Consider the following 24818-nt stretch of genomic DNA (forward strand, 5'->3'; position numbering starts at 1 on the left):
AAAGATAGTGTTTAGGGAGCATAGAGATCACTGTTCTGTTCTTTTAAGATCATCTATACAGAAGCTTTCATGTTATGTAGAAGAGTAATAGGAGATTGTGATTTATTTGCCAGAGACACTCAGCTAATAACTGGCAATGCTGGTCTCCATTGATAATTTAACTCAGTGGTTTCTTTTTCAGTTATTAATGCAATTTTGGTTACAGTTCTTACATATTTTATAAAGGTAAGGAATGAAGGAAGAGGTAGTGGGTATAGACTGTACTTTAAAAAATGTTGTAGCAGTGTAAAGAGGTTGTGAGCTGATGTATAGGTATATCTTTAGGAAAATTAAATTCCTTTGAAATCTTAGTAAAGATCATGTTTTATCTTTCCTCCATCCATAGTAGTCAGAATTTCCTATGTTTTTTTCCAGTGGGCTTCATATAAGTGAAAGGATATACTATACATATGGAAGGGAAGAAATCAACTCATATTAATATGTAAATTCAACATGAAGTCATTCAAAAAAGAATCGAGATTTTAATTAACTTGATAAAGTAATTCTGAAGTTCATTTGAAAGAGTAAATACCAGAGAATAGCTAAGAAAATCTTTTTTTTTTTTTTAAATACAATTATTTATTTATTTATTTTCGGCTCTGTTGGGTCTTCATTGCTATGCGCGGGCTTTCTCTAGTTGTGGTGAGCGGGGGCTACTCTCCGTTGCGGTCCGGGGGCTTCTTATTGCAGTGGCTTGTCTTTGTTGCGGAGCACCGGCTCTAGGCGTGTGGGCTTCAGTAGTTGTGGCTCACTGGCTCAGCTGCTCCACGGCATGTGGGATCTTCCTGGACCAGGGCTCGAACCTGAATCCCCTGCGTTGGCAGGCGGACTCCTAACCACTGCACCACCAGGGAAGTCCCAGAACATCTTGAAAAAGAAGATCAAGGAACGATTTCCCTACTAGGTAGTAAAACATTTACTGTTAGAATTATTAAAACAGTATGTGTTAACAGGAACAGCCAGATAGAAAAGTGAGGCAGAATAAAATCTACACATAGAACCGTAAACTGTGTATTTTAAAATTTAGTATTTGATAAAGTATTATTACAGATTGGGAGGGTATGAAACATTAAAAATTAGTGGCTAGTCATGTTTTTAAAAATATTGAAGTAAATATCAGGTGGAGAAAAGAACCATCAATAAAATTGAAAGACAAATGACAGATTGGGGAGTGGGGAAGCAGGGATCAGAGAAATGCTTATGTCAACAAGGGGAATTTTTTCACCCATCAAATTAATAATGTGTGTTCAGTCATTCAATAAAAGTTTGAATATATACCATGGGAATTTCCAGCAAGAGTCCTCTAACAATTCAGTACTTCCCTGGTGGTCCAGTGGTTAAGAATCTGCCTTCCAGTGCAGGGTACGTGGGTTTGATTCCTGGTTGGGGAACTACAATCCCACATGCCATGGGGCAACTAAGCCTGCGCACTGCAACTACTGAGCCCGCGTGCCGCAATGAAAGACCCCGCACACCACAGTGAAGATCCTGCGTGCCACAACTAAGACCCAAAGCAGCCACATAAGTAAATAAATAAATGTTTTTTTAAAAAAGAGTCCTTAACAATGCATTTGCCCTCTGACTCACTCAGCAATTCTTATTTTTAGAAATTTATCCTAAAAAAACCGTATGTGTGCACTAAGGATATTCATCGTTTTTTTTTTTTTTTTTGGCCACACCGCACGGCTGGTGGGATCTTTGTTCCCCACCAGGGGTCAAACCTGGGCCCTTGGCAGTGAAAGCGCACAGTCCTAACCATTGGACCACCAGGGAATTTTCATAAGTCAAAGTTTATAATTGCAAAAAATCTGAAAATCTTAAATGCCTAATAATATAAAATAACAAAAAATAACGTGGTGCATTTATACAACGAAATATTCTGCAGATAAGTTCCAAGGCAAATCCTGATGGAATATTTACTAAAATACATTAAATTTTTAGATTATTTTGTGGAGAACTATCATCTTTACCATATTGAGTCTAACTGTTCGTGAATGTGGACCATAAGTACATAAGAATATTTTATATTCTTCAATAAAGATATATTTCCTTTTAGAGTCTTGTACATCCTATCTACTCCTACTTATATTGTCTTACTTTTTGTAAGTGGTATATTTTCATTTTTTATTTATTTATTTTTGGCTGCGTTGGGTCTTCGTTGCTGTGCACGGGCTTTCTCTAGTTGCGGCAAACGGGGGTTGCTCTTCATTGTGGTGCACAGGCTTCTCATTGTGGTGGCTTCTCTTGTTGCAGAGCACGGGCTCTAGGCACGCGGGCTTCAGTAGTTGTGGCACACGGGCTTAGTTGCTCCATGGCACATGGTATCTTCCCGGACCAGGGCTCGAACCCGTGTCCCCTGCACTGGCAGGTGGATTCTTAACCACTGTGCCACCAGGAAGTCCAGTAAATGGTGTATTTTTAAAACTTCCACTTCATGGTTATTAGTTACTGGTATATGGAAAGACAGTTTTCATGTGTAGATCTAGTATTAGGCAGTCTCACTGAATATTTAATATTTCATCTACAGATGAAATTCAGGCAGTCACTGTCTACAAATAATGGCTCTTCTCTTCTAATCCTAACATCTATTGTTATTTTTCTCACCTTGTACTGGCTCAAACATCACTACAGTGTTACATAAAAGTAACAATAGTGTGCTTCTTTGTTATACATTAAAGGGACTATTTCTGTGATCTTTAACATTGTAGGATGTTTCTTGTGGGTTGTTGATAAATACCCTTTACAAAGGGCTAGTTTTAATAATGATGAGTTAAATTTTATTGAATGGTTTTTCTGCATGTATTATTTTTCTCCCTTCATGAGTTAGTGTGGTAAATTACCTAAGAAAATCTCTTAAACTGGCCCCTAATACTGTCCTTGCCTGTTTTTGGTATCTAGGTGATACCAGCTTCATAAAGCAAGTTTGATACTTTTCCCTTTTTCTGCTCTTTAGTACTTTGTGTAAAATGGAGATTGTTCCTTGAAATATTTTTAGCAATTGCTTATAAACCCGGGCCTGATATTTGGGGATATATGGGTAGAGTTTTAAGTTCTAACTAAATTTTTTTAGTGATTATCATTCAGGTTTTCTGGTTTTTTCAAAGTTGGCTTTCCTAAGTTATATTTTCCAAGAAACTGTTCTTTTTATTGGGTTTTCCATTTCTTGGTTCAATTTATTGGTAATAGTGTTTATTTTATTCTTGGGGTTTTTTGTTTTTTGAGGTGTAATGTACACATAGTAAAATGCACAAATCTTGTTTTTAGCTCAGTTTTTATATGCACGTATATCTGTGAAACCATCACTCAGAATAAGACACTTGAATGTTTATATTACTCCAGAGGGCTCACTCTTGTCCCTTTCTATAAATAGTATCCCCACCAGAGAAAAACATTATTCTTTAATCACTGTAGATTATTTTGCCTGTTTTTGAACTTTATGTAAAAAAGCAATCATACTGTATATATTCTTTGGTCTGGCATCTTTCACTCAACCTTATGACTCATCCATGTTGTTGTAACAGTAGTTCATTTGCATTGCTAAATAGCATTCCACTGATGGATCTGCCACAATTTCTGTCTGCTGTATTGTTGATAATCGAAGACATGTATCTTTTAGGTTCTCAAGTGTGCATTTCTGTTGTGTATAGCTAGGAGTGGAAGTGCTGGGTTATAGTGCACATATTGTGTTTGGCTTTAGTAGATATTACCAAACAGTTTTACAGAGTACTTGTACCAATTTCACATCAAGCAGTGTATCAGAGTTCCAGTTGCTTCACGTCATCACTAACAGTTGGTATTGTTAGCGTCTTTTAAGTCATTCAAGTGTGTGTATACTGAAACTTAATTTGGCTTTAAAAAGTTGGGTTGTCCAGCTTTTTTATTGATTTATAGGAGTTCTTTGAAACCCTGAATACAAGTCTTTTCTTGGTTATATGTATTACAACTACTTTTCATGTTTCAAGACTTGCTTTTTCACTTCTGTAGTAGTGGGGTTTTTTTTTGATGTGGACTTTTTTTTTTTTTTTTTGTCTTTATTGAATTTGTTACAGTATTGCTCCTGTTTTATGTTTTGGTCTTTTTTTTGGCCCAGAGGCATGTGGGATCTCAGTTCCCTGCCAGGGATCGAACCCACACTCCCTGCATTGGAAGGCGAAGTCCCAACCACTGCACGGCCAGGGAAGTCCCTGTAGTAGTGTTTTTTGATGAGCATCATTTGTTAATTTTAATGAAGTCTGATTTATCAGTCTTCTATAGTTAGTGGGGTTTTGTGTGTCTTGTTTAAAGCAATCTTTAAAATTTTAAAAATTTGTTATTTGGGCCCTAGCTAAGACTAGTCAAGATAAAAAGTCTTTGAAGGTGAAGCCTGTATGTCTGTAGTTTTAAAAACTGCTCGGGTGAGTTGGATGTGTACCCAGAGTAAAGAATCAGTAGTTTAACTGATAAAATTCGAAGTATTGATAGCCTCTAAATACCCAGCTAAGCTTTGCTGCCTTATTTCCTATTCTTCCTCTATATGTGTATCCTGATGCCAACCAAGTGCGATGACTTGCTGTTACTACTGTGCTGTCTTTACCTTATAATCTTGCTGTTCATGTGTTCCCAGGTACTATGAATCTTTTAGTTTTGCTTTATATCTTCCCTGAAATTCTTGCTCAAGGTGAAAAAAATGTCTCCTTTCTCTAAATTGCCTTAAAAGTAAACTTGTTTGTATTTAGAATATCTTGCATTAATTTGTCCTTACTCTTCTGTGTATCTTCTTTTTCCACCAGATGGTAAATTGTTTGAGGGTGAGGACTATGGTTTATCCATCGTTATAGACTTCATATTGTTTGTTATAATGGTGCCTTACTCAATAAACAATTTTGACACAAATAAAGTAGCACCTTCTCTTTCAAAACATGTGCTGACATTTTTTTACTGCTGAATTTTGTTTATTTTGTAGAGTAAAATGAAAAAAATGAAGGAAAAGTACAAGGACCAAGATGAAGAAGAACGTGAGCTCATCATGAAATTGCTAGGGGTAAATAACATCTAAAAACATTTTCTTCTTTTGTTTTTCAAGGGCATCCAGACCACTGCCTATCATATGCTTTACATTCAATACTTTGTTAAAATACTGACAACATTAACTTTTTTTCCCTCTATGAATTGAAGTCTGCAGGTTCAAACAAAGAAGAAAAAGGGAAGAAGGGAAAGAAAGGTAAAATAAAGGATGAACCAGTGAAGAAACAGCCCCAGAAACCTAAAGGCGGACCAAGAGTTTCAGACAGCATAAAGAAAGAAACTCCATCCCTTGAAGTTACAACTCATGAGTTACAAGACTTGGCTGTAGATGATCCACATGATGACAAGGTAAGGCTACCACACATGTGGGCTTTTGCTTCTTAATTAGGGTGACCAACCATCCCATGGTTCCCAGGACATGGGATTTACAGTGCTAAAACCAGGATGAGTGGTAACGCTATTCTTAATGGAAAGTCATCTTGGAAATACAACCTAAAAGACTAAAATTGCAGTATATAAGCATAAAATTGGTAGTGTTGATAGCTCATAAAAAGTTTATCATAAGCCATTAGAAAATTTTATGGAGAGGCTAGATTCTGGTGGGAACTTGGTTAAAATAAAACAGACAATTAGGATTATCTTGATGACGAGTGGGAAAGGAATTTGCACTTTTTTAGGTTTTTCTATAAGAATATGTTATAGTATCTTACATGATGTTGAACCTAGCTACACAGTGTGAGATGTTAACAATTTTTCCAGTTAATATAGTTGCCTTGTGTCTATCAACTGAATACAAAAGCCCAGCCTTATGTGTATCTTTTTTTTTTTTAATCCTGATTAGCTATTTTTTTTCTTATTTATTTATTTATTTTTGGCTGCGTTGGGTCTTTGCTGCTGCATGCGGGCCCCCTCCAGCTGCGGCGAGCAGGGGCCACTCTTCGCCGCGGTGTGCGGGCCCCTCAGTGAGGTGGCCTCTCCCGTTGCAGAGCACAGGCTCTAGGTGTGCAGGCCTCAGTAGTTGTGGCACACAGGATCAGTAGTTGCGGCGCGCAGGCTCCAGAGTGCAGGCTCAGCAGTTGTGGCAGACGGGCCCAGCTACTCCGCGGCATGCGGGATCTTCCCGGACCAGGGCTCGAACCCGTGTCCCCTGCATCGGCAGGCGGATTCTTAACCACTGTGCCACCAGGGAAGCCCCCCTTACGTATATCTTCTTGCATGAATAGATACATCTTACTGAAATTCTGAACAAAGGATTTATTGTTTTATCAATTTGTAAAAAAAAATTGTTTCACTTTGTATTTTTATTTATGGCAGTTAAAGCTTTGGTTGTAATTGTGTGCTCTATTCAGTGCAGGTAATGCTTACAGGGATCCTAAGTGATACTGTTTTCTATTTTCCCTGAACAGTGTTGTTTAGTAATATTAAAACTCATTTTTGTCCTCAAATTTTTATACTATTTATTCTGTAAATCCTAGACTCAGATATTCAGAGGTGTTAATTATGAATGTTCTTTCATCAGTAGATTATCTTCAGATAGATTTTTTAAATGTGAATAAGCAAATAAAATTAAGCTTATCGTAACATGTGAAAAATTCATCCTAAAACTGTTGAACAGAGACTAGCAAATAAAAGTTCTGTTCACCAGAATTCTCCATTTTCTTTCCCCCTGACAAACCTATCAAGCTTATTTGTCACTTTAAGTTGTCCTAATAGCATTCACTACTTTAGCATATATTCTGTGGAAGTCTTTTTTTTGAAACTTTAGGGAAACAGTCTTTTTTCTCTTTGAATGGCATTGCTTTCTGCTATACTGGATACACATATTAATTTACTCAGTCTTATTTATCACTTTTTCTTTCTCCTCATAGTTTTTAATGGTTTGGGATTTCAATTTAAGTTATAACTGACTTTTAAAATTTTATATATTTGGAACAGGAAGAGCAAGATCTGGACCAACAGGGAAATGAGGTATGATTTTGTATTGGGGTTCCTACTACAACACTAACTGCAATCCAGTTCCCAGAATACCTGACACACAACTTCTAACTAATTAAAACTTAAAACACTAAGAAAAGACTACAAGCTCTGGAGTCACACATTCTGGGTTTGAATCCCAACTTTACTACATATGACTACAACCTTGGAAACATTCTTTATGCCTCAGTTTCCTCATCTGAAAAATGGGGATAATTGCCCCTACTGAGAGAGTTGTTTTGAGAATTAAGATAATATACATAAAATGTTTAGAAAAGTTCATGGCATATAGTAAGCACTAACTGTACCAAGTGTTTTGTCCTAAATCTAAATTTACTCATGTTGTTAAATAAATATGGGTAATCTTGAACGCAGTCCACAAAATGGGAACTCTAAGAAGCCATAGAATTTCTCCTTAAGGACAGGCATGAGAGAAGACTGTTCTAGCCCAGGGTTTCCCAGCTTTGGCACTATTAACATTTTGGAGGAGGTAATTCTTTGTTGCAGGGAGTTGTCCCATCCCTGGCATCTAACCACTAGCAGATGTCAGTCGTACTCTATTTCCTCCCCCAACATCGCTTCAGTTGTGACAACCAAAAATGTCTCCAAGTTTTTTCTCCCTTTCTCTTAAATGTTTCAATAGGCGCCATTTAAAAAATCATCATTAAGCTCTGCTTTATTGCTCCGAAGGGTGTAAGACTGTTTATCAGAAAATGATAAAATATATTGATTCTGACAGTGTTTTATTAGAGTTTTCCTCTTTTAGGACTGGTATAAATTATTTTTATAATCGTTTTCGTTTTCCCTTTTTAGGAAAATCTGTTTGACTCTTTGACGGGGCAGCCACATCCTGAAGATGTACTCCTGTTTGCCATTCCAATATGTGCCCCATACAACACCATGACAAACTATAAGTAAGTCATCATGCGTTTACTCAAACTGCTGCCACAGCACTGACTCATGAATCATTTTGTAATCTCTATTTAGTAACACATGCAATTCCTTTTTAAAGATACAAAGTGAAACTTACTCCTGGAGTTCAGAAAAAGGGAAAAGGTATTTAAAATCTTTTTTTGAATTATGTTTAAACATTTCTTGACTGAACAGAAGTAGATTTTTCTATTTTCTATTTACAGCTGCAAAAACAGCCTTGAATAGTTTCATGCATTCCAAGGAAGCAACAGCAAGAGAAAAAGACTTATTCCGCAGTGTAAAGGTAAAGTATTCCTCTAGAAACTTCTGGAGACTGGTGTTGCAATTAAAAATGTTAGCAGTTATTGCTTTGTTAGTAGATGGAACCTGCAGCTATTATTTTGGTAGAAAATGCGGTCTTACTAGAAGCAATATAAAATAAGTAAAATCATATTGGGTGAAAATTTTAGAAATGCCATTCTTTTGACAGCAGAGGACATATAATTGTCATAAAAGAAAATATGATTGTGAAGATACTCAGCAATTCTTTTTTTTAGGACACGGATTTATCAAGAAACATTCCTGGCAAAGTGAAAGTGTCTGCACCCAATCTTCTGAATGTAAAAAGAAAATAGCTGAAATGAAATCCTAAAATATTTGAGAAGAGTCAATTTTATAGCCTTTTGGAAGTTCAGAGATGAAAACATCATGTAACAAGACTTCCGCATTTAAAAATAAACTAAACGTTGCCTTGTATTCGCCAAAAGGACATTTTTTTTTCCAGTTTTATAGAGAGGAAACAGTGTCTATGATAGGATTTCCTAAAATACCTGTGGACAGCTAAATGCTAATTGTATACATCTGTAGTTATCCTCCTACATTTTCTTGAAATTTGGGAGGTTAATATTAAGTATTCATTTCATGCTGTAAAGAAATGGAATAGTGAAGTGGCTCAACTGCTTAGACTGTTGACTTGGTAGTTTACTGTATATAACGTGTATCTATTACAGGCCAATCACAAGTTTTTTTCCTGGTCGTGGTGGGGATTGGGGGTGGTTAAACATTTAGGATTAAGTCTTGAAAACCCTAAGCAGTGAAAGAGTAGACTTTCTTCTGCCTTTACCCATATTAGACCAGATTTTAAATACTAATCAATCAATCATTTCTGTGACTCAGCTTAAGAGATAACAAACAAACACCTAGAAGAAATTGGTGTTGATAACTTCCATGCATTTATACACCTTTACTTTACTTTTCATCTTAATTTCCTCCTTGTAATCTCATTCAGCTCTGTACCATTTTATTTTCCATCTCTGGTAATTATCAGTAGCATGTTACAGAGTATCTTAACCTATAATATCATAAGTGCACTTTTAGGCTTACCACTAAAGACTCCTGACCCAGCTTTTTTCTTCTGTCTCCTAACAGAATGGAGAATAAAGTCATACATTACTTCCATTCCTTATGAGCTACAAAACTGTTACTTTTAAAATAATTAGATAATAGCTGCCTAGAGTCAACATGAGCACTTGCCCCAGCCCCTATTCCAAAGCATTAAGGTCAAAGGGTACTAAACAGCTGTTGGTCCTTCCAAGGTTTCTTTTACCTGCTTAACCTTATCGAGAATATTTTTCCTTTTGAAGTTACTGTTTGTTAAAAACAAAAACCTTTATGTAGCCTAGTGTTGTAAATACAACATAATAGACTACTCGTGCCATTAAAAAAACATCTGAAATATTCATGTCTTTCTTTAAAAAATAACTTCACCATTTTGATAGTGGTAAGGATAATTACTATAATGTTTCTATAGGTATATATCCTGATGTTACCAAATAGGAAATATAATAACCATTCCTTGGGGTAAAAAGCCCAAGTATTAATTTACTTTTGTTTTAATAGAAGACAGTTACTGATGTTAAATACATTTATTGTAAACTTTAGACACAAAAATAGGTTCTCTAGGCCATTCACATGCACACTAAAACTAAAAAGCTGCAAACTACAATGCACATAATTATATAAACAATGTCACTCTGATGTTTACAGAATTGCTGTCCATGCAAGTGATCAGAGGCACTGTCTATGAAGCCTTAAGATCCAGAAGTGTTGTTACTACCAAACCTCTGATTAACACTGTGAAGTAAGTGTTTTGGAAGGCAGTTCCACGAGCTGGCTAACATTTCTTTAAAGCAAATGACTGCTTCTAAGCTTAGCCTGAAAGTGGACAAAGAAAGAGAAAAATAATTTCACTTTATGGTTTAGAAGTACATTCACTTGAAGAACTACCAAAAAAGAAAAAGCACTTTAAAGATTTTCATAGGAACTGGATAGTTTTAACAGTGAAGGCTTGCTATTGCCCTTAAATTATCCATAAACCTGTTTTTTCAAAAGCACTAATTTAAAGTGTTTAAGAAACACAATTTAAAGTAAGTACCAAGTAAAAAGTTACTTACCTTACAAGAGATTTTGGTTGAACTGAAAATATAAGTATTTCATTACTGTGTGCCTAAAAAACAGACATGAAGAATATATTAAAAGTACTTCACAAGAAAGCTTCAGCAATATTATGAAGTGTCCTTTAATAAAAGGTAGTGTACTTACAGCCCTGTGATGGACAAGAAGGTTATTGGCACACCCACCAAACACAATGACTTCTCCTTCATCACTGGCACAAGCTGTATGCCATAATCTACATTTAAAACAAAAACTTGAGTTTGAAGTCACCCTGAACACCAAACTGATCATTTATACTACAGAATAGAGATGATGAAATAAAGACTAAAGATCTTTAGTGCAGCTCAAAACATAATGGTGAGATGCAGTTATCTCAAGGAAACGTAGCAGAAGCTGGAAAAATCAATGTCTGTTTTATCTGGATGTTACCGTTTTATCTTTCTGGTCCATTCCTAATTTATGCAATGAGGAATGTGAACTGAACTGTTCTCTAGGTTTTTGTTAGCAATAAAAGTCTTACGGGGGATTAGTGGTATATGCCCTCTGCTTCTTCTCCTCTTTTCATAGGCAGGACCAGTTGGCCTTACACAAAACATCTGAGGGATGCTGACTCTGCCTGAGTGAACAAAGTATCTTCAGGCCTGATAATTCTGTGGAAAGAATATTTGTGCCAAATGACGTCTTAGTGGCATGACTGTACTTAGGTCAGAGGTGTGGGGAAAAATGCAGGCTGACATTATCCAAATGTGCTTTGAACACCAACTTTGCATCATTTCCTTTAGCAGTCTTTGTAACAATTCTTTTCGAGATTAACAAGAAAAGTAACTATCAGTGTTTTAATAGGCTCTTTTTGGATGATCTGACTTCTTGATCTTTGTTATACAGCACAACCGCAAATCTGATTGAAAGTTCTTGATTCTCCCTTCCCAGCCCCTCCCCCCCACTGCCATAAACATTCTTTAGGGTTTTGAAATTCTCTCCTTTCCAGTTCCTTTTTGTTTTTTTTAATGAAAAATCTAGAAACAGTTCAACTCAACCTGACTAAAGAGCTTGAGTATAAATTTTAACAATGTCAGTAATTTTATGATGAAGCAAAAGTCAAAATCCAGCCCTATTTTTCATACACAGATGATAAAATAGAAAGCACTGATACTAGGATAACATTGGTTTTCTCTTCTTCCAAAAGCTACAATGTTAAACCTTAATGACTGCTAGGGTTCTTATAATAAGAATGATGAACTGAATGCAGCCCAGTCAGATTTCCTCAATCATTACCAGTCTTGTACATCTCTATGGACCTCATTCATTCAGCGTAAGAATTAGCTTTTAAATAGTTCATACCTTGGTTTTTCAGTATAGGGATGATTAAACTGTATCCATTCGTTTTTACTGATGCAGTAAGTCCAGGCATCACCTGATTGAAGCAAAGAAAAAGAGCTATGAAGTATGTTATTCTGTTAACGTGACATTGATATTTAAAGAGCATAGCTTTAGGGCTTCCCTGGTGGCGCAGTGGTTGAGAGTCCGCCTGCCGATGCAGGGGACATGGGTTCATGCCCCGGGCCCGTGAGCCATGGCCGCTGAGCCTGCGCATCTGGAGCCTGTGCTCCGCAACGGGAGAGGCCACAACAGTGAGAGGCCCGCATACAGCAAAATAAATAAATAAATAAATAAAGAGCATAGCTTTAGTAAGAACAGTAATAAATCAGATTTTGAGTAGATACAGAAAGTATATTTCCTTTTTTTCCCTGCAGTTAACCAAGTAAGCCCTTTGCATGTTACAGCCCTTTAGCAGGGCAAAGTGTTCCAGGTCATTTTTTTACTGGACCAATGGATGTGTCATGAAAACAACTATAGGTATGTTATAGGATCAAAATTAGTAGCAAGCCTTCTAACCAACCCTATAGCCCTCTGTTAAATTTAAAATACTGATTTTTTTCAGCTATTCATATATTACTTATGAATTATATTTAATAACTTTTTAATGTTTTTAAAGTACTTACTTAGTGGCTGTTTATCAGTGGTAAATCCTCCAAAGAGAAAGAGATGATCTGAAGAAACTGGTGTTAGTGAGTGCCAAGATCGGCCAACTGGGCATATGCCTTGTGGAATTCTGAAAATAACAGCTAAGTTACAATATCTACATTTAAAAGCCGCTACTGTATTTAATGCAGAGAAATACTAAAGAAGTTTTCTTTAAAAATTTATATGGAATTTTGAAAAGAGACTTTAAAAAGTCTTCTTGGTATTAACTACATGCTTTAGAATGAACTACTTTCTTTGAAGGAAGAGTCAACTTTAGATCTTTTCTTTTCAATAAACACTGAGCACATGCTATGTGCCAGGCATAGTTTATGGGAACTGAAAATTTTAAAATTCCTTCTTTAAGGATTTAGTGATTATGGTTACTTAAATTCATAGTTACAGAAAATGTAAGCAAGTACATTATATACTAATAATAGAGTAACAGAAAAATCCATTGAAATTTCTTTGAAAAACTTTTCTAAATAATTATCTAAAATGATACCTACAATTCATTCCACTCCCATGTATCCAGATTAAGACAGTGAAGATCATTCATTCTAGCATCCTAGAAAAGGATAATTAACTAGTTATCATTTTGAGTAATTCAAAAGCAAATCATTGAAACTGTTTTATATACTCACTCGATATCTGCCTCCAAACACAAAGCCTTTGTTTCCAACAGTTGCACAGGCATGGGCAGCACGAGGTGAAGGTGCTTTACCCTAGTAAGGTCATAAAAGCAATTTAATAAATAAATGAACGTTTTATAAATACCAGAAAGAGTCTACTCTGGATGTGGGATAAGAATGTGCAAGACACTTGAGCTTTTAAGCTGAAATGCAAACTTATAGTAGACAGCAGTACTGCAGGCTGACTAGCAAACTGGGAGTTTCTGAAATACATTACTGAAGGGGCTAGTTAATACAATAGAATGCTTGCTTGCTTTACTTTTATCTTTTAAAACAAAAGCTAGCATATTATATGACATCTGTGTCAGAGGAAAAAGAAATCTAATATTTGAGTAACTTAAATTCCAATCCAGCACTAGGTCATTTATTACAAACAATACCACTTTAACAGCTATTAGATAATAGATGCTGGGCTAGTCTATACATTCATTAAACTTTTTTGAGTTTTAAACTCCTTGGACAATAACAAACTGCCAATTTTACACCACCTGCCAACTCCCCTTCTTGTCTAAGCAGACTTGCTTTAATAATTCATTATTCTTCAGTAACTCACAGTAGTTATAGGCTGGCTCCAGACAAATGTTTCAGTGTCTAAGATATGTACATGATCATTCCATCCTCTTGGATGACTTGAATTCTACAGAAAATAAGAATCTGAGTTATTTTACAAATAATGTTTGTAAAATCATATAGCCTTGGTCTGGTTTATTAACAGAGCAAAATGAACAAAGCTAATAGCAAACAAAGTGTATTATTTCAACAGACTAAGCAGGCCATATGCAAATAAGAAACTTCATTTACCCAAAAAGATGTTTCATCAAATTCAAAAGTTCCCAATACTTTATCTTCAGGTAAATATCCATACCCTCCAAAAAATATTAACCTGTTTGATAAAAAACCAAGACATTAAAAAGTCAAACATCCACAGGATACAAGAGATTTTTTAAATTTTGTCTTATCCATGAGTTGAGAAGGCACACTTGAGTATATAAAACTGCTTATTCAAATAATAATGGCTAATATGGCTAACATTTATGTCTTAGGTGCTTTACCATCAATTCACTTAATCCTCATGGGCACTCGAAGGCGTTTTCTACTGTTACAATGGTTATTGGTTAATGATACTTGGATGGCAAAGCAGTTTCCAGATAAAAACCCAAACCTATAGTGCTGCTAACTCACTTGTTTTTATATACCCAGACACCAAGTTTGTCCTTTGAAGATGGAGGAATTCCTTGGCAGTCAATTCTTTCCCAGTGTAATACTCGGTCTGTAGACCTTGAATCCAGCATGTAGAACTGTCAGAAGCAATGATTTCAGTTAGATTTGGTTACATAAAAGAAATTCAACGTTGGCATTTAATTTTATTGCGTTCATGCTAATAAGACTGTCATCTAATTCAGTACTACTAAAAGTAGTACTGCAGACTGGCTGCTTGTCTGCAAAGTGTTAACTGGTCTGAGTCTAGATAAGAAATTTTTGCCAGAATGTAAATTACCTAAGTCACTGTGTACCCTGTTTAGTTCAGCTTATTTTTTTCCCATACCACACTTTTTTGATGAAGGAATAGAACGTGTGTTGATTTACATTCTTGGCCTTAGATAGGCACTTTGAGTTGTACTGATCTAATTTACGGGTATCAGGATGGTATTACCAAAAAATCAGACTTAGTAATTCATCTTCAAATTCAATTTAACAAACATGTCTTAAGTGCCTACTTAACTCTAGGAGCTAAGGATAAATCTTAAAAGATTAAGTATTCATCTATCTTTCACATCCAGGTATTTAAATAAATCTGACTTTTTTTTTTTTTTACTTAGACTCCTAAAGCTCCCTTTCCTCAACTCTAGTCAGTTACTACTATCATTTCTCTGACCACTCCCCTAAAGCCACAGCTTCTCTTTTTCCCAAGCTTCCTCATGTTGTGTCAAACTTAGATTCTCCCCCTTGGCCCTGAAAAATACATGGCTCAACTACAGCCTACAGTAGGGCCTCACAAAACCTTTTAAGCACGGAACCCTTCAAACAAAATCTTAAGCAAAAGCCTAAATATAAAAATAAGGGCGCTTCCCTGGTGGCACAGTGGTTGGGAATCCGCCTGCCAATGCAGGGGATGCGGGTTTGGGCCCTGGTCCAGGAAGATCCCACATGCCGCGGAGCGGCTGGGCCCGTGCGCCACAACTACTGAACCTGTGCTCTAGAGCCTGCAAGCTGTAACTGCTGAGGCCTGTACACCTGGAGCCTGTGGTCCGCAGCGGCCACACACTGCAACAAAGGGTGGCCCCCACTCGCCACAACTAGAAAGAGCCCGCGTGCAGCAACGAAGGCCCAACAGAGCCAAAAATAAAATAAATTATTAAAAAAAAATAGGGCTTCCCTGGTGGTGCAGTGGTTGAGAGTCCGCCTGCCAATGCAGGGGACACGGGTTCGTGCCCCGGTCCGGGAAGATCCCACATGCCGCGGAGCGGCTAGGCCCATGAGCCACGGCCGCTGAGCCTGCGCGTCCGGACCCTGTGCTCCGCAGCGGGAGAGGCCACAACAGTGAAAGGCCCACGTAACGCAAATAATAATAATAATAAGGGCCTGAAGAAATGGCTCCTCTGTTTACAACATACCCAACAGGAATCTGGGTTCATTGTGACAAGAGGCACAAAACTTGTGGCCTTCCTATGAGCAAATATCCAACACATGTCCCCCTGCACCTCCACGTGGCTGCTAGGCAGGACCAGTGGGACAGGGCTCAATATTGGAAGAAAAGCTACAGTATTTAGTGGGGAAGTTTGCCGCCAAGAGCCTGTCAGGTCCACTCATGCATGGGCCATGAATGGTCTTATAGACATAAAGGCTTTGAACCTCTCTTTTCAAGGAAAAAGAAAAATAGATTCCAATTATGTCATCTGGAAAAGGCAAAACTATGGAGACAATAAAAAGATAGATGGGGCTTCCCTGGTGGCACAGTGGTTGAGAGTCCGCCTGCCACAGGGGACACGGGTGCCCCGGTCCGGGAGGATCCCACATGCCGCGGAGCAGCTGGGCCCGTGAGCCATGGCTGCTAAACCTGCGCATCCGGAGCCTGTGCTCCGCAACGGGAGAGGCCACAACAGTGAGAGGCCCGTGTACCGCAAAAAAAAGAAAAAAAAAAGATCGATGGTTGCCAGGAGTTTGGGGGGAGAGGAGAGATGAATACACGGAGTACAGAAATTTTTATGAGCAGTGAAATACTTCATATGACATTATAATGATGGATATATCTCATTATATTTGTCCAAACCCACAGAACGTGCAACACTATTCAATTAAAGTGAACCCCAAGGTGAATTGTGAATTAATAAATAAATTAAATTAAATTAAAGTGGAGCTACACTTGTTAAAATGGAGGAGGAAGGGGCAGTCTGGAGCCTGCCCAACACCATATGCTCCTCTCACACACGTCCCAAGGCATCTCAAAGAAATCCCTAGAGTTCCTAGAAGTGCAGTGTGAAATTTGAAACCACTTCAGCCATATGCTCATCTACAGCAAATCACTTGGCATGTCCATGAACAAGATATTTGCTTATACCTCTGCATCTTGGTACCTATATCTTGGCTACCCCTTCCAATTGTATGATTCTATTCAAGCATCACCTCTTCGGTGAAGACTCTTCATTTTTCTGTTCCTCTGTCCTACCAAACACAATGGTAAGGATTCTTTTTCAGATTCAACAATTTTTACTGAGCCATTACTACGAGCCGACTCTGTGTTTCTCTTTATGATATGCTACTGAAATCGTTTACTTATATGTGTCCCTTCTAGAATGTGAGCTCCTAGAGGCGGGGACGGTGTCATTCATCTCTGTCTCCAATGTCTAAGCAAGTGCTCAGCATTAAGGTGCTTACTAAGTTGCCAAATAAATGAATTTTTAAGAGTCTATCTATATCACATGCACCTTTCTGACTGCATCTGTCTCTTACTGGCCTGAGAGAAAAACTGATACCTTTTTCCTATTCGGTAAAGATGTAGACTAAGTCTGAACAACAGTATCTTATGGTGCCAGGTTATAGGAATGTTAGTATATAAAATCTGTCAGTGTTAATTTCTCCTTATGGCTTTTTGAGTTGTGGCATGTTAAATTTTACCCTGCCCGCCCCCTTAACTGCATCTTGTTTTCATTTAGTTTACTAATATTCATCTAATACTCCAGGGTTCTGAAAGAATAAATAGCTGCAAAGAACACAAAGAAAAACAACCTAGGAAGTTACTGCACACACCTTACCAACCAAAGCTGATTTTACAGAAGGCCCAGGTAAATACCAGCTGGTAGACAAAAATACTAAAATGCACATTCATACCATAATCAAGTACATGTATTTTTTAACTGGAACAAGAATAAGTATGGGCTAACCTTAGAAATCTGAAGTTGTCTGAAAAAGAACAAAGTTGCCTTAAACCATAATCCTTAGAAACACTAACCTTATTCGTATTGCCTCTTGAATGGTGTCCTCCAAACAAGTACAGCACCCTGTCTACACACACAGCACAGCTTCCTGACATAGAAGGAGGAACATCACCCTCAGTGTTAATTTTTTTCCTAAGGGGGAAAAAACTGAATGTAAATAGATTTCCCAAAAAGGAAGAAATGCAAAAATCTATTCATTCTTCTAATTCTATTCCCACAATAAAAGAAAAAATAAAATAAGCGGGCTGAGTAGCTATGTCGAGGGTCTCTTCTAGCTCTAAAGTTAGTTAAAAGAATGAACTCATCCCTTTCATCCATTCCACAGGCTGTGCCAGCAGGTACTTACACATGGCATCATGGGGTTCTAAAAGCCTACGTGTCATTTTATTCTAGGAGCAAACCATCTTACATTTCTCAAACTAAATTGTTTGCTTTTCTACTTACTTGGCCATTAATGGTTTTTTGATGGTTTTTTGTTTTTGAGTGGGCCAAGAACCCAAAAGAAAAAAAACTTCAGTATGTCAGTCCTGACAGATTAATAGGTGTTTTTAATTCAGTTACCTTTTAGCCATTCAAACGAATCTGTTTCAGACCTTATGTAATACTCCCAACACTCAGGCAGTGCCTACTATAGGCCAGGCCCTCCTCTGAGTGCTCTTTACATGTTTTAACTCGTTCTGAATCTAAAAGTGAATCTGAATCAAAAAGCTAATAATCCTAAGATTCAGAATATTAATACAACACTCAAGGTCTTTTGCTCAGAATATCACTTCATCTATGCTAACTAAGCTTTAAGTTTTTTATTTGTTTTTGGCTGTGCCATGTGACACACAGGATTTTAATTCCCCAACCAGGGATCGAACCCTTGCCCCCTGCAGTGGAAGTGTAGAGTCCTAACCACTGGACCGTCAAGGAATTCCCAAGCTTTGTTTTGATAGGCTTAATTTGTAAAATTCCTTATGGGGCTGAATTGTTAAAAGAAAATATTAGAATTTCCATATTAAAGGAATACTATTATAAATGTCCAATTCTCTAGAAAAAGATCATCAAACAGCTAGATTAACACTGACTGGCTATGTGCAAAAATAATCCTGGTTTACTTTTAGTTGACCTTTTAAATCAAGTGGAACTACTATTCTCCTAGTTCTGAGATCTCTAATATGCTGAAGTATGTAATGCACAAAGTTTTCACAAAGCAAACCATGGAGAAAACTACTTTATAAATCCCTAAACACAGCCAACCCAGTATTTTGAAAATCACATTAATTCTGCTAAGAACATACTCCAGTAATACTGGTATGAAACTGGCAAAAGGTCCTTTCAGAATATCCATAGTTTGTATGCAAATTTAAGTTAATTTTGTTTTTTAGGCAAAATGTACTATTTCAAAGGGATTTGCATAGAAATTTTAATATTAGAGCTCATTGAAATAGAATACTACCTTTATTTCTAGCAGATACAATCTGGAAATTCTTTTCTCATTCAAGATAGCACACAACAAAGACAACATCTTGAAAAAAAAATATATGGAACTTTTATTATATTTCCATTCCAGGATTTGAAGCCTCCACCTCTTTAATATTACTATAATACTTGACACAGCTCTGAACAGAAATTTCTTCAAGGTCATAAAAGCATCTAGTAATTACTGAACTACTAAAGAGATGCAAAAGCATCTAAGCTTAGCAGCTAAGCTAAACTAGCAGAACACTGTTTTCAGAATATATAGATAGCTTAGCATCTTTAATTAAAGCATTTTTATACATTAGTGTGGGTTTTACAGAGTATGTTTTTGTTTGCAACCTTATTTGGATTTTTTTAGTCCCCCTCATAATATCCAGTTACCATCTTCCAGTCTCCATGTTGTAGATCCAGAGTTCTTCTCTAGGCAGATAAAAGTCATATAATCCTCTGACTTGATTACTCTAAGAAAAAACAAAGAAACAAAAAAAAATTGCAAATATAAAAAATAATTTGTATTCTAAAGAGGCACTATTGTGTATTTTATATTGTATATTGTATATATATTGTATATCTTATTTGAGATACTGAGAGTTATGAAAAGTTAAATAGGTTATAACAGTTCTATCAAATGCACAATCCTCCCTGCACCATGCCACATACTCAAGGTAATGCTTAATATAGACAGCCCTCAATTCAAATTTTTGATACAGCAGTTGTAATTGTGCAGGAAGTTACGAGATCTCCAGGTAATCTCTAAGGCCACTTTATCCTGAATAGTCCATGCACCAAATCTCACTTGCATGACTTCATGAGAGATTACCTGTGCCATGGTCAGCACGCTAAAGAAAGGTCTGCCTTCGACGTACCTAATCCTTGGGGCTTCCCTCATGGCGCAGTGGTTTTAAGAGTCCTCCTGCCAGTGCAAGGGACACGGGTTCGATCCCTGGTCCAGGAAGATCCCACATGCCGTGGAGCAACTAAGCCCGTGTGCCACAACTACTGAGCCTGCGCTCTAGAGCCCGCGAGCCACAACTAAAGCCTGCGTACCTAAAGCCCGTGCTCCGCAACAAGAGAAGCCCGCACACCGTAACAAAGAGTAGTGCCCGCTCGCCGCAACTAGAGAAAGCCCACGCGCAGCAACGAAGACCCAACGCAGCCAAAAATAAATAAAATAGAGAAATTAGAAAAAAAAAAAGTACCTGATCACTAAAAGGTGATGTAGAGTTTTCTAGCCATTCTCCCCTTTCACCCATCCATTCTCCACCAAGAAGCAGAGAGGGCAGAACTGAAAATATTAAGTCCCCATGCAAAATTTTGTTCTTGTTCTGATCCAGTTCCCTTCAGGTAACAGACTGAGCTTACCATATGCCAGAACTAGCTAAGTGCTGTCCATGGAGTGCTTTATTTAATCCTCACAACCACCATAAGAAATAGCTGGCACAGGTTTTTCAAAGAGGAAGGTGATTTGCCCAAGGCTGCTTAGCAAGGGACAGTGGAACCAGGATTCCCGCCTCCATTCCCTGCATTTGCAACTTCAGCCACTGCCTGAGCCACTTTCTGAACAATGTCGATATACAGTAAATTGTTGCAGTTCACTGAAATGGGTGTCAGAGACTTACAAGTTTGAGTATTACAGAGAATTGAACAGCTGGCCATGTAAACATTTCTCTTTCCACTCCACCACTTAGGAAAGGAAAGGCTGGAAGCAAAACAGCAGGCTGAGGGCTTCCCTCGTGGCACAGTGGTTGAGAGTCCGCCTGCCGATGCAGGGGACACGGGTTCGTGCCCCAGTCCGGGAAGATCCTACATGCCGCGGAGCGGCTGGGCCCGTGAGCCATGGCCGCTGAGCCTGTGCATCCGGAGCCTGTGCTCTGTGATGGGAGAGGCCACAACAGTGAGAGGCCCGCTGACCTGGAATACATCAGGCTGGTGGGAGGAGGAAAACTGACTTCTGTGTAGGAAGCTAAGGTTTATTGCCATCAAAACAATCTCCAAGGGCTTCCTGTTTGTGGTACTCTTAGGGTTCTAACCAAAATGGGGAGGATGGCCTGTTTTGGAACCACCAACTTACTTCATTGATCATGCTTCTCCACTGGCCTCAGCCCTAGGCATCCAGGCCCTCCACAACTCAGCTTCAGAAATCTTCCACCCTGACAACCCTCCTTCTGCCCACCTTCCTTCTTTGTGAAAAGTCCCATTCCCTCAACACTGCTGAGTTTTACAAATAGAATTACAAATAAAGTAGTTTAGGCTGGAGACTAACAGGTTTACTTTTCTCCAAGGGAATTATTTACGTTTTAATTAAGGTCACCACATACTGGCCACCTTCCTCCTACCAAATACTCTCCTCTGAACACATTCATTGGAGGCTGGGGAAAACATTCCAGATTAATTAGGATTGGCAAAAAGGAACCAAATGAAGTAATTAGGAAAGCTTTATCCCATCTATCTTTTTTTTTTGTGGTACGCGGGCCTCTCCGGTTGTGGAGCACAGGCTCCGGACGCACAGGCTCAGCGGCCATGGCTCACGGGCCCAGCCGCTCCACAGCATGTGGGATCTTCCCGGACCGGGGCACGAACCCGTGTCCCCTGCAACAGCAGGCGGACTCGCAACCACTGCGCCACCAGGGAAGCCCCCATATATCTTTTTGAGAGTCATCTCAAAGACGGTCAACTATGATCAACTGTACCATAAGCTAAAATCTACTACCAGAATCAAGAAGTGCTTCCAAGTCATGGAAGGTACAGGTGTAGCAGACTAGATTTCAAGCAAATGGGGACGGGGGGAGATCATTTTTAAAACCAAAAGAGACTAAAAATATTTTCGGTAGGAAGAGATCAGAACCACCCCAGCAAATGAAAATAAGACGATTCTAGAATGTGGAGTGCTACTGGGAACCTCTAAAAGCAAAGGGCAGAACTAGTGAGAAGGTTTAAATAGGAGACACTTGAGTAGGATTTCCAGACAGAGGAAAAAAGAAGAAACGCAAGTAAATGCTCTAAACTGGTAACTAATCAGATTGTTCACGAGTGGGGGCCAAAGAGCCGCACTCTGTAGTTAAAGTTGTTCCTGTTGATTTTTTCGGTTATTTCTAGAGCTTTTCCATTAATTTTCTTAATAGGGATTTCTTGTGAAAAACATCCTTTCTCAGCTGAAACCAAGAGGAAAATAGCCCTGAAGCGTTCCAATAACAATGGGATGTAGCTGGGACGCCTGAACAGGTGGGAAGGTTCAATAAGGCGATTCCTGCGGCCTTTGGGAATTCCGAGGCATTTTCCTACACTGCCGTCTCCCCATAAGTGGGCCACGGTATCAGTGGGCCACCTGAGCTCGGCTCCACAGGGTAATGTGCTCCTAGGTAGACCTGATAAAGGATAAGAGTGATCTCACACACCGTTACCTCTTATACACCCCCAACCCTTTTAAATAAAACACATTTCGCCGTCCTGCACCGCCCGCCGTGCCCTCCCCAGATGACGCTCGGATGTCAAACAGCGCGCAGGGCGGCCACGAGCAGCGTGGGACGGGGAGCGGGCTTTGTAAGCAGAATGCGGGCGTGACAACAGACCAGGAGGCTTGGGACGGTAGGGAGACCCGTGGGAAGATTCCCACACTCGCGGAGAACAAGGGACCAACGGGCGGAGTCGCGACGTTGGGGCGCGGGAGGCGATCGAGGCGGCCGCTCTGGTCCTCCCGCCGGCCCACCGCCCCCGACCCAGTAACAGCTGAGCGACACCCGCCGTGGCCCGGCCACCTACTGACCTTGTAGCCGCCCCAGACGAACATGTGGCGCCCGTCGCTGACGGCTACGTGGCCGCTGCGTTCAGCGGGGCAGGCGAGTTCCGCGGACTCGTAGCCCTCATAGGCCGGCCCCGGGAGCTCGTCCTCCCGCAGGTCCTCGTAGCCATCGGCCATCTTGAGGCTGCACTTCGGCTCACCGACAACTCCCGCACCCGCGACGGAGGAAAAGACAAAGGAAAAGGAAGGAGACGCACGGTGGCGCGAGGCGAGGCGGCGGTGGCGAAAGGCACAGAGTTAGGGCCGTTCCCCGCCGCCCGCGCTCGCGTCCTCGCGGCCCGCCTCACCGAGGACGGCCTCTCGCCGGCTGGCGGGGGTCGCGGGCGGGGGGCGGCGAGGACGCAGAGCCGGGAGCAGGGCGGGCAGGGGTCCGCCTCGGGCCGGTACCTGCTTCCAGCCCCTCCGCCCCACCTCCAGCTTGCTTCTCGCCGCAGACGGCCTTTGTTTACGCCGCGGCAGGAACCGCCCGTTCCGCTGACGCCGCTCGCCCAGTTCCGGAAGCGCGGCCGACGCTTAGCTTCCCCAGCGCCGGGTCATCCCAACCCCTTCTCCCGGACGGCCCGGTTCTGGGGCGCCCCGCCCTCTTCTTCGCCCGCCGAAGTCTAGGCGCAGAAGCTGGAGGCACTTCCACGCACACTCCGCGCCTCCCTTCACTACAAGGATAGGCTGAATTAGCCAGATTCTCGCAAAAAATGTTTCTTCCAAGAAGGCCTTGTTTGACTGAGGGATGTTCTCAAAGGTTTCACAGCCGGGAAAGGGGTAGCAAATTGCTTAACTAGTAAGTTTCTGGTCTCAGGGTCTCCAGAGTCAGAGCCCTGTCTTCCCGAGGACAAGGGGTGGGAGTGGCTCCTCTCCTCTCCCAGGTGGTCCCAGCCCTATTGCTGGGCGGCTTCCCGGCGGAGGTGCCGCTCGGTGCGCGTGGCATCTCTGGGATTGCGTGCCACCCCGACTGTGCCTGCAGAGCGGTTCACGACATCTCCTCTCTGTAAGGTCTTTTGGTTCAGCTGAAATCTTAATTTACTGCTGCATCCTCCACACAGTTTGGAAAACTGTGCTCAAAAAGTGCCTCAGAAACCTTCACCACCCAAGCCTTCAGGGAGGAAAATGAACCCTGTTCACACAGATACTGTTTTAGCTTACATTTAATATGATACTTTTCAATTAGGTCAAGAGAAAATTAAGAATCATTGTAATCTAAATTTGATTTCTCACCTGTAAAACGGGGTTAGACTAGACTGCATCTTAAATCCCTAATCTAATGGTGCCTCTATACTTGGATGTATTTGGTGAGAGGAGTGTGCTTCATTATCCTCTCCCTTCCCCATCTTCACGCTGGGACCATTATGTAGAAGGAATACTTCAAACAACAACATCAAAAGGCTTTTCTCACGAAAATTTTCGGAGTATGTAATTTCTTCCCTAGCCACTGCCCCTGTGTTTACAACTTATCAAAATTTGCGGGGTGGGTAAAAACAGTACTGAGAAATTTATAGCAGTGAGTGCATATATTAGAGAAGAAGAAAGATCTAAAATCAATCACCTAAGTTTACATCTTAGGAAACTAGAAAAAGAGGAACGAATTAAATCCAAAATAAGAGGAAGAAAAATAATGAAATTGATGAAAAGAAAGAAACCAATGAAACTGAAAACAGGAAATCAATAGAGAAAAGCAATAAAACCAAAAGCTGGTCCTTTGAATAGATAATGAAATCAATAAACCTCTAGCCAGGCTAACTAAGAAAAAAAGACACAAATTACTAATATCAGAAATGAAACAGGGGACATCACTATAGATCCCATGGACATTAAAAAGATAATAAATACTATGAAGAACTCTATGCCTATATATTTGATAAACTAGATGAAATGGTCTGATTCCTTGAAAGACACAATCTGCCAATACTCATATATGAAGAAATAGATAATCTGAACAGGCCTATATCTATTAAAGAAATTGAATCAATAATAGCCTTCCAAAACAGAAAGCACAGGCCCAGATGGGTCCATGGATAAATTCTAACA

The 24818-nt window shown here is 39.6% G+C and overlaps 2 protein-coding genes across 4 annotated transcripts in view; one reads left to right on the top strand and one right to left on the bottom strand.

The window, feature by feature from the left end:
- Window positions 1-9737, top strand: part of NEMF (nuclear export mediator factor) — a 53223-nt gene extending 43486 nt beyond the window's left edge. For both annotated transcript variants that reach the window (XM_082647320.1, XM_082647321.1), the window contains exons 27-33: window positions 4982-5059; window positions 5194-5391; window positions 6979-7011; window positions 7831-7931; window positions 8030-8073; window positions 8154-8233; window positions 8487-9737. In XM_082647320.1, the coding sequence (XP_082503446.1) occupies window positions 4982-5059; window positions 5194-5391; window positions 6979-7011; window positions 7831-7931; window positions 8030-8073; window positions 8154-8233; window positions 8487-8564 (612 nt within the window). In that variant the 3' untranslated portion in view covers window positions 8565-9737. The remainder of the gene's footprint in view (window positions 1-4981; window positions 5060-5193; window positions 5392-6978; window positions 7012-7830; window positions 7932-8029; window positions 8074-8153; window positions 8234-8486) is intronic.
- Window positions 593-23280, bottom strand: KLHDC2 (kelch domain containing 2). 2 transcript variants are annotated; one of them, XM_082647322.1, is made up of 13 exons: window positions 22761-23280; window positions 19379-19458; window positions 17548-17665; window positions 14280-14395; window positions 13899-13980; window positions 13651-13734; window positions 13050-13130; window positions 12915-12973; window positions 12387-12496; window positions 11725-11797; window positions 10531-10618; window positions 10383-10435; window positions 593-906 (listed from the first exon to the last, which is right to left on the bottom strand). In XM_082647322.1, the coding sequence occupies exons 1-13, from the start codon at window positions 22911-22913 to the stop codon at window positions 774-776; spliced, it is 1230 nt and encodes a 409-aa protein (XP_082503448.1). In that variant the 5' UTR covers window positions 22914-23280; the 3' UTR covers window positions 593-773. The 2 variants fall into 2 exon arrangements, with proteins under 2 accessions (XP_082503448.1, XP_082503449.1); XM_082647323.1 differs by lacking the exon at window positions 593-906 and adding an exon at window positions 9840-10143.
- Window positions 23281-24818: the final 1538 nt, after the last annotated feature.

This window comes from Grampus griseus, assembly GCF_964374135.1.
Source record: "Grampus griseus genome assembly, chromosome: 2".
Taxonomy (NCBI): Eukaryota; Metazoa; Chordata; class Mammalia; order Artiodactyla; family Delphinidae; genus Grampus; species Grampus griseus.

Coding starts and splice junctions, on each gene's coding strand:
- KLHDC2 (XM_082647322.1), bottom strand. CDS start 22,913: ATGGCCGATGGCTACGAGGACCTGCGGGAGGACGAGCTCCCGGGGCCG. Junction 11,798..12,386: donor CACTGATAAACAGCCACTAA/GTAAGTACTTTA, acceptor TGCTTCAATCAG/GTGATGCCTGGACTTACTGC. Junction 10,619..11,724: donor CCCTATACTGAAAAACCAAG/GTATGAACTATT, acceptor TTTTAAATGTAG/ATTATGGCATACAGCTTGTG.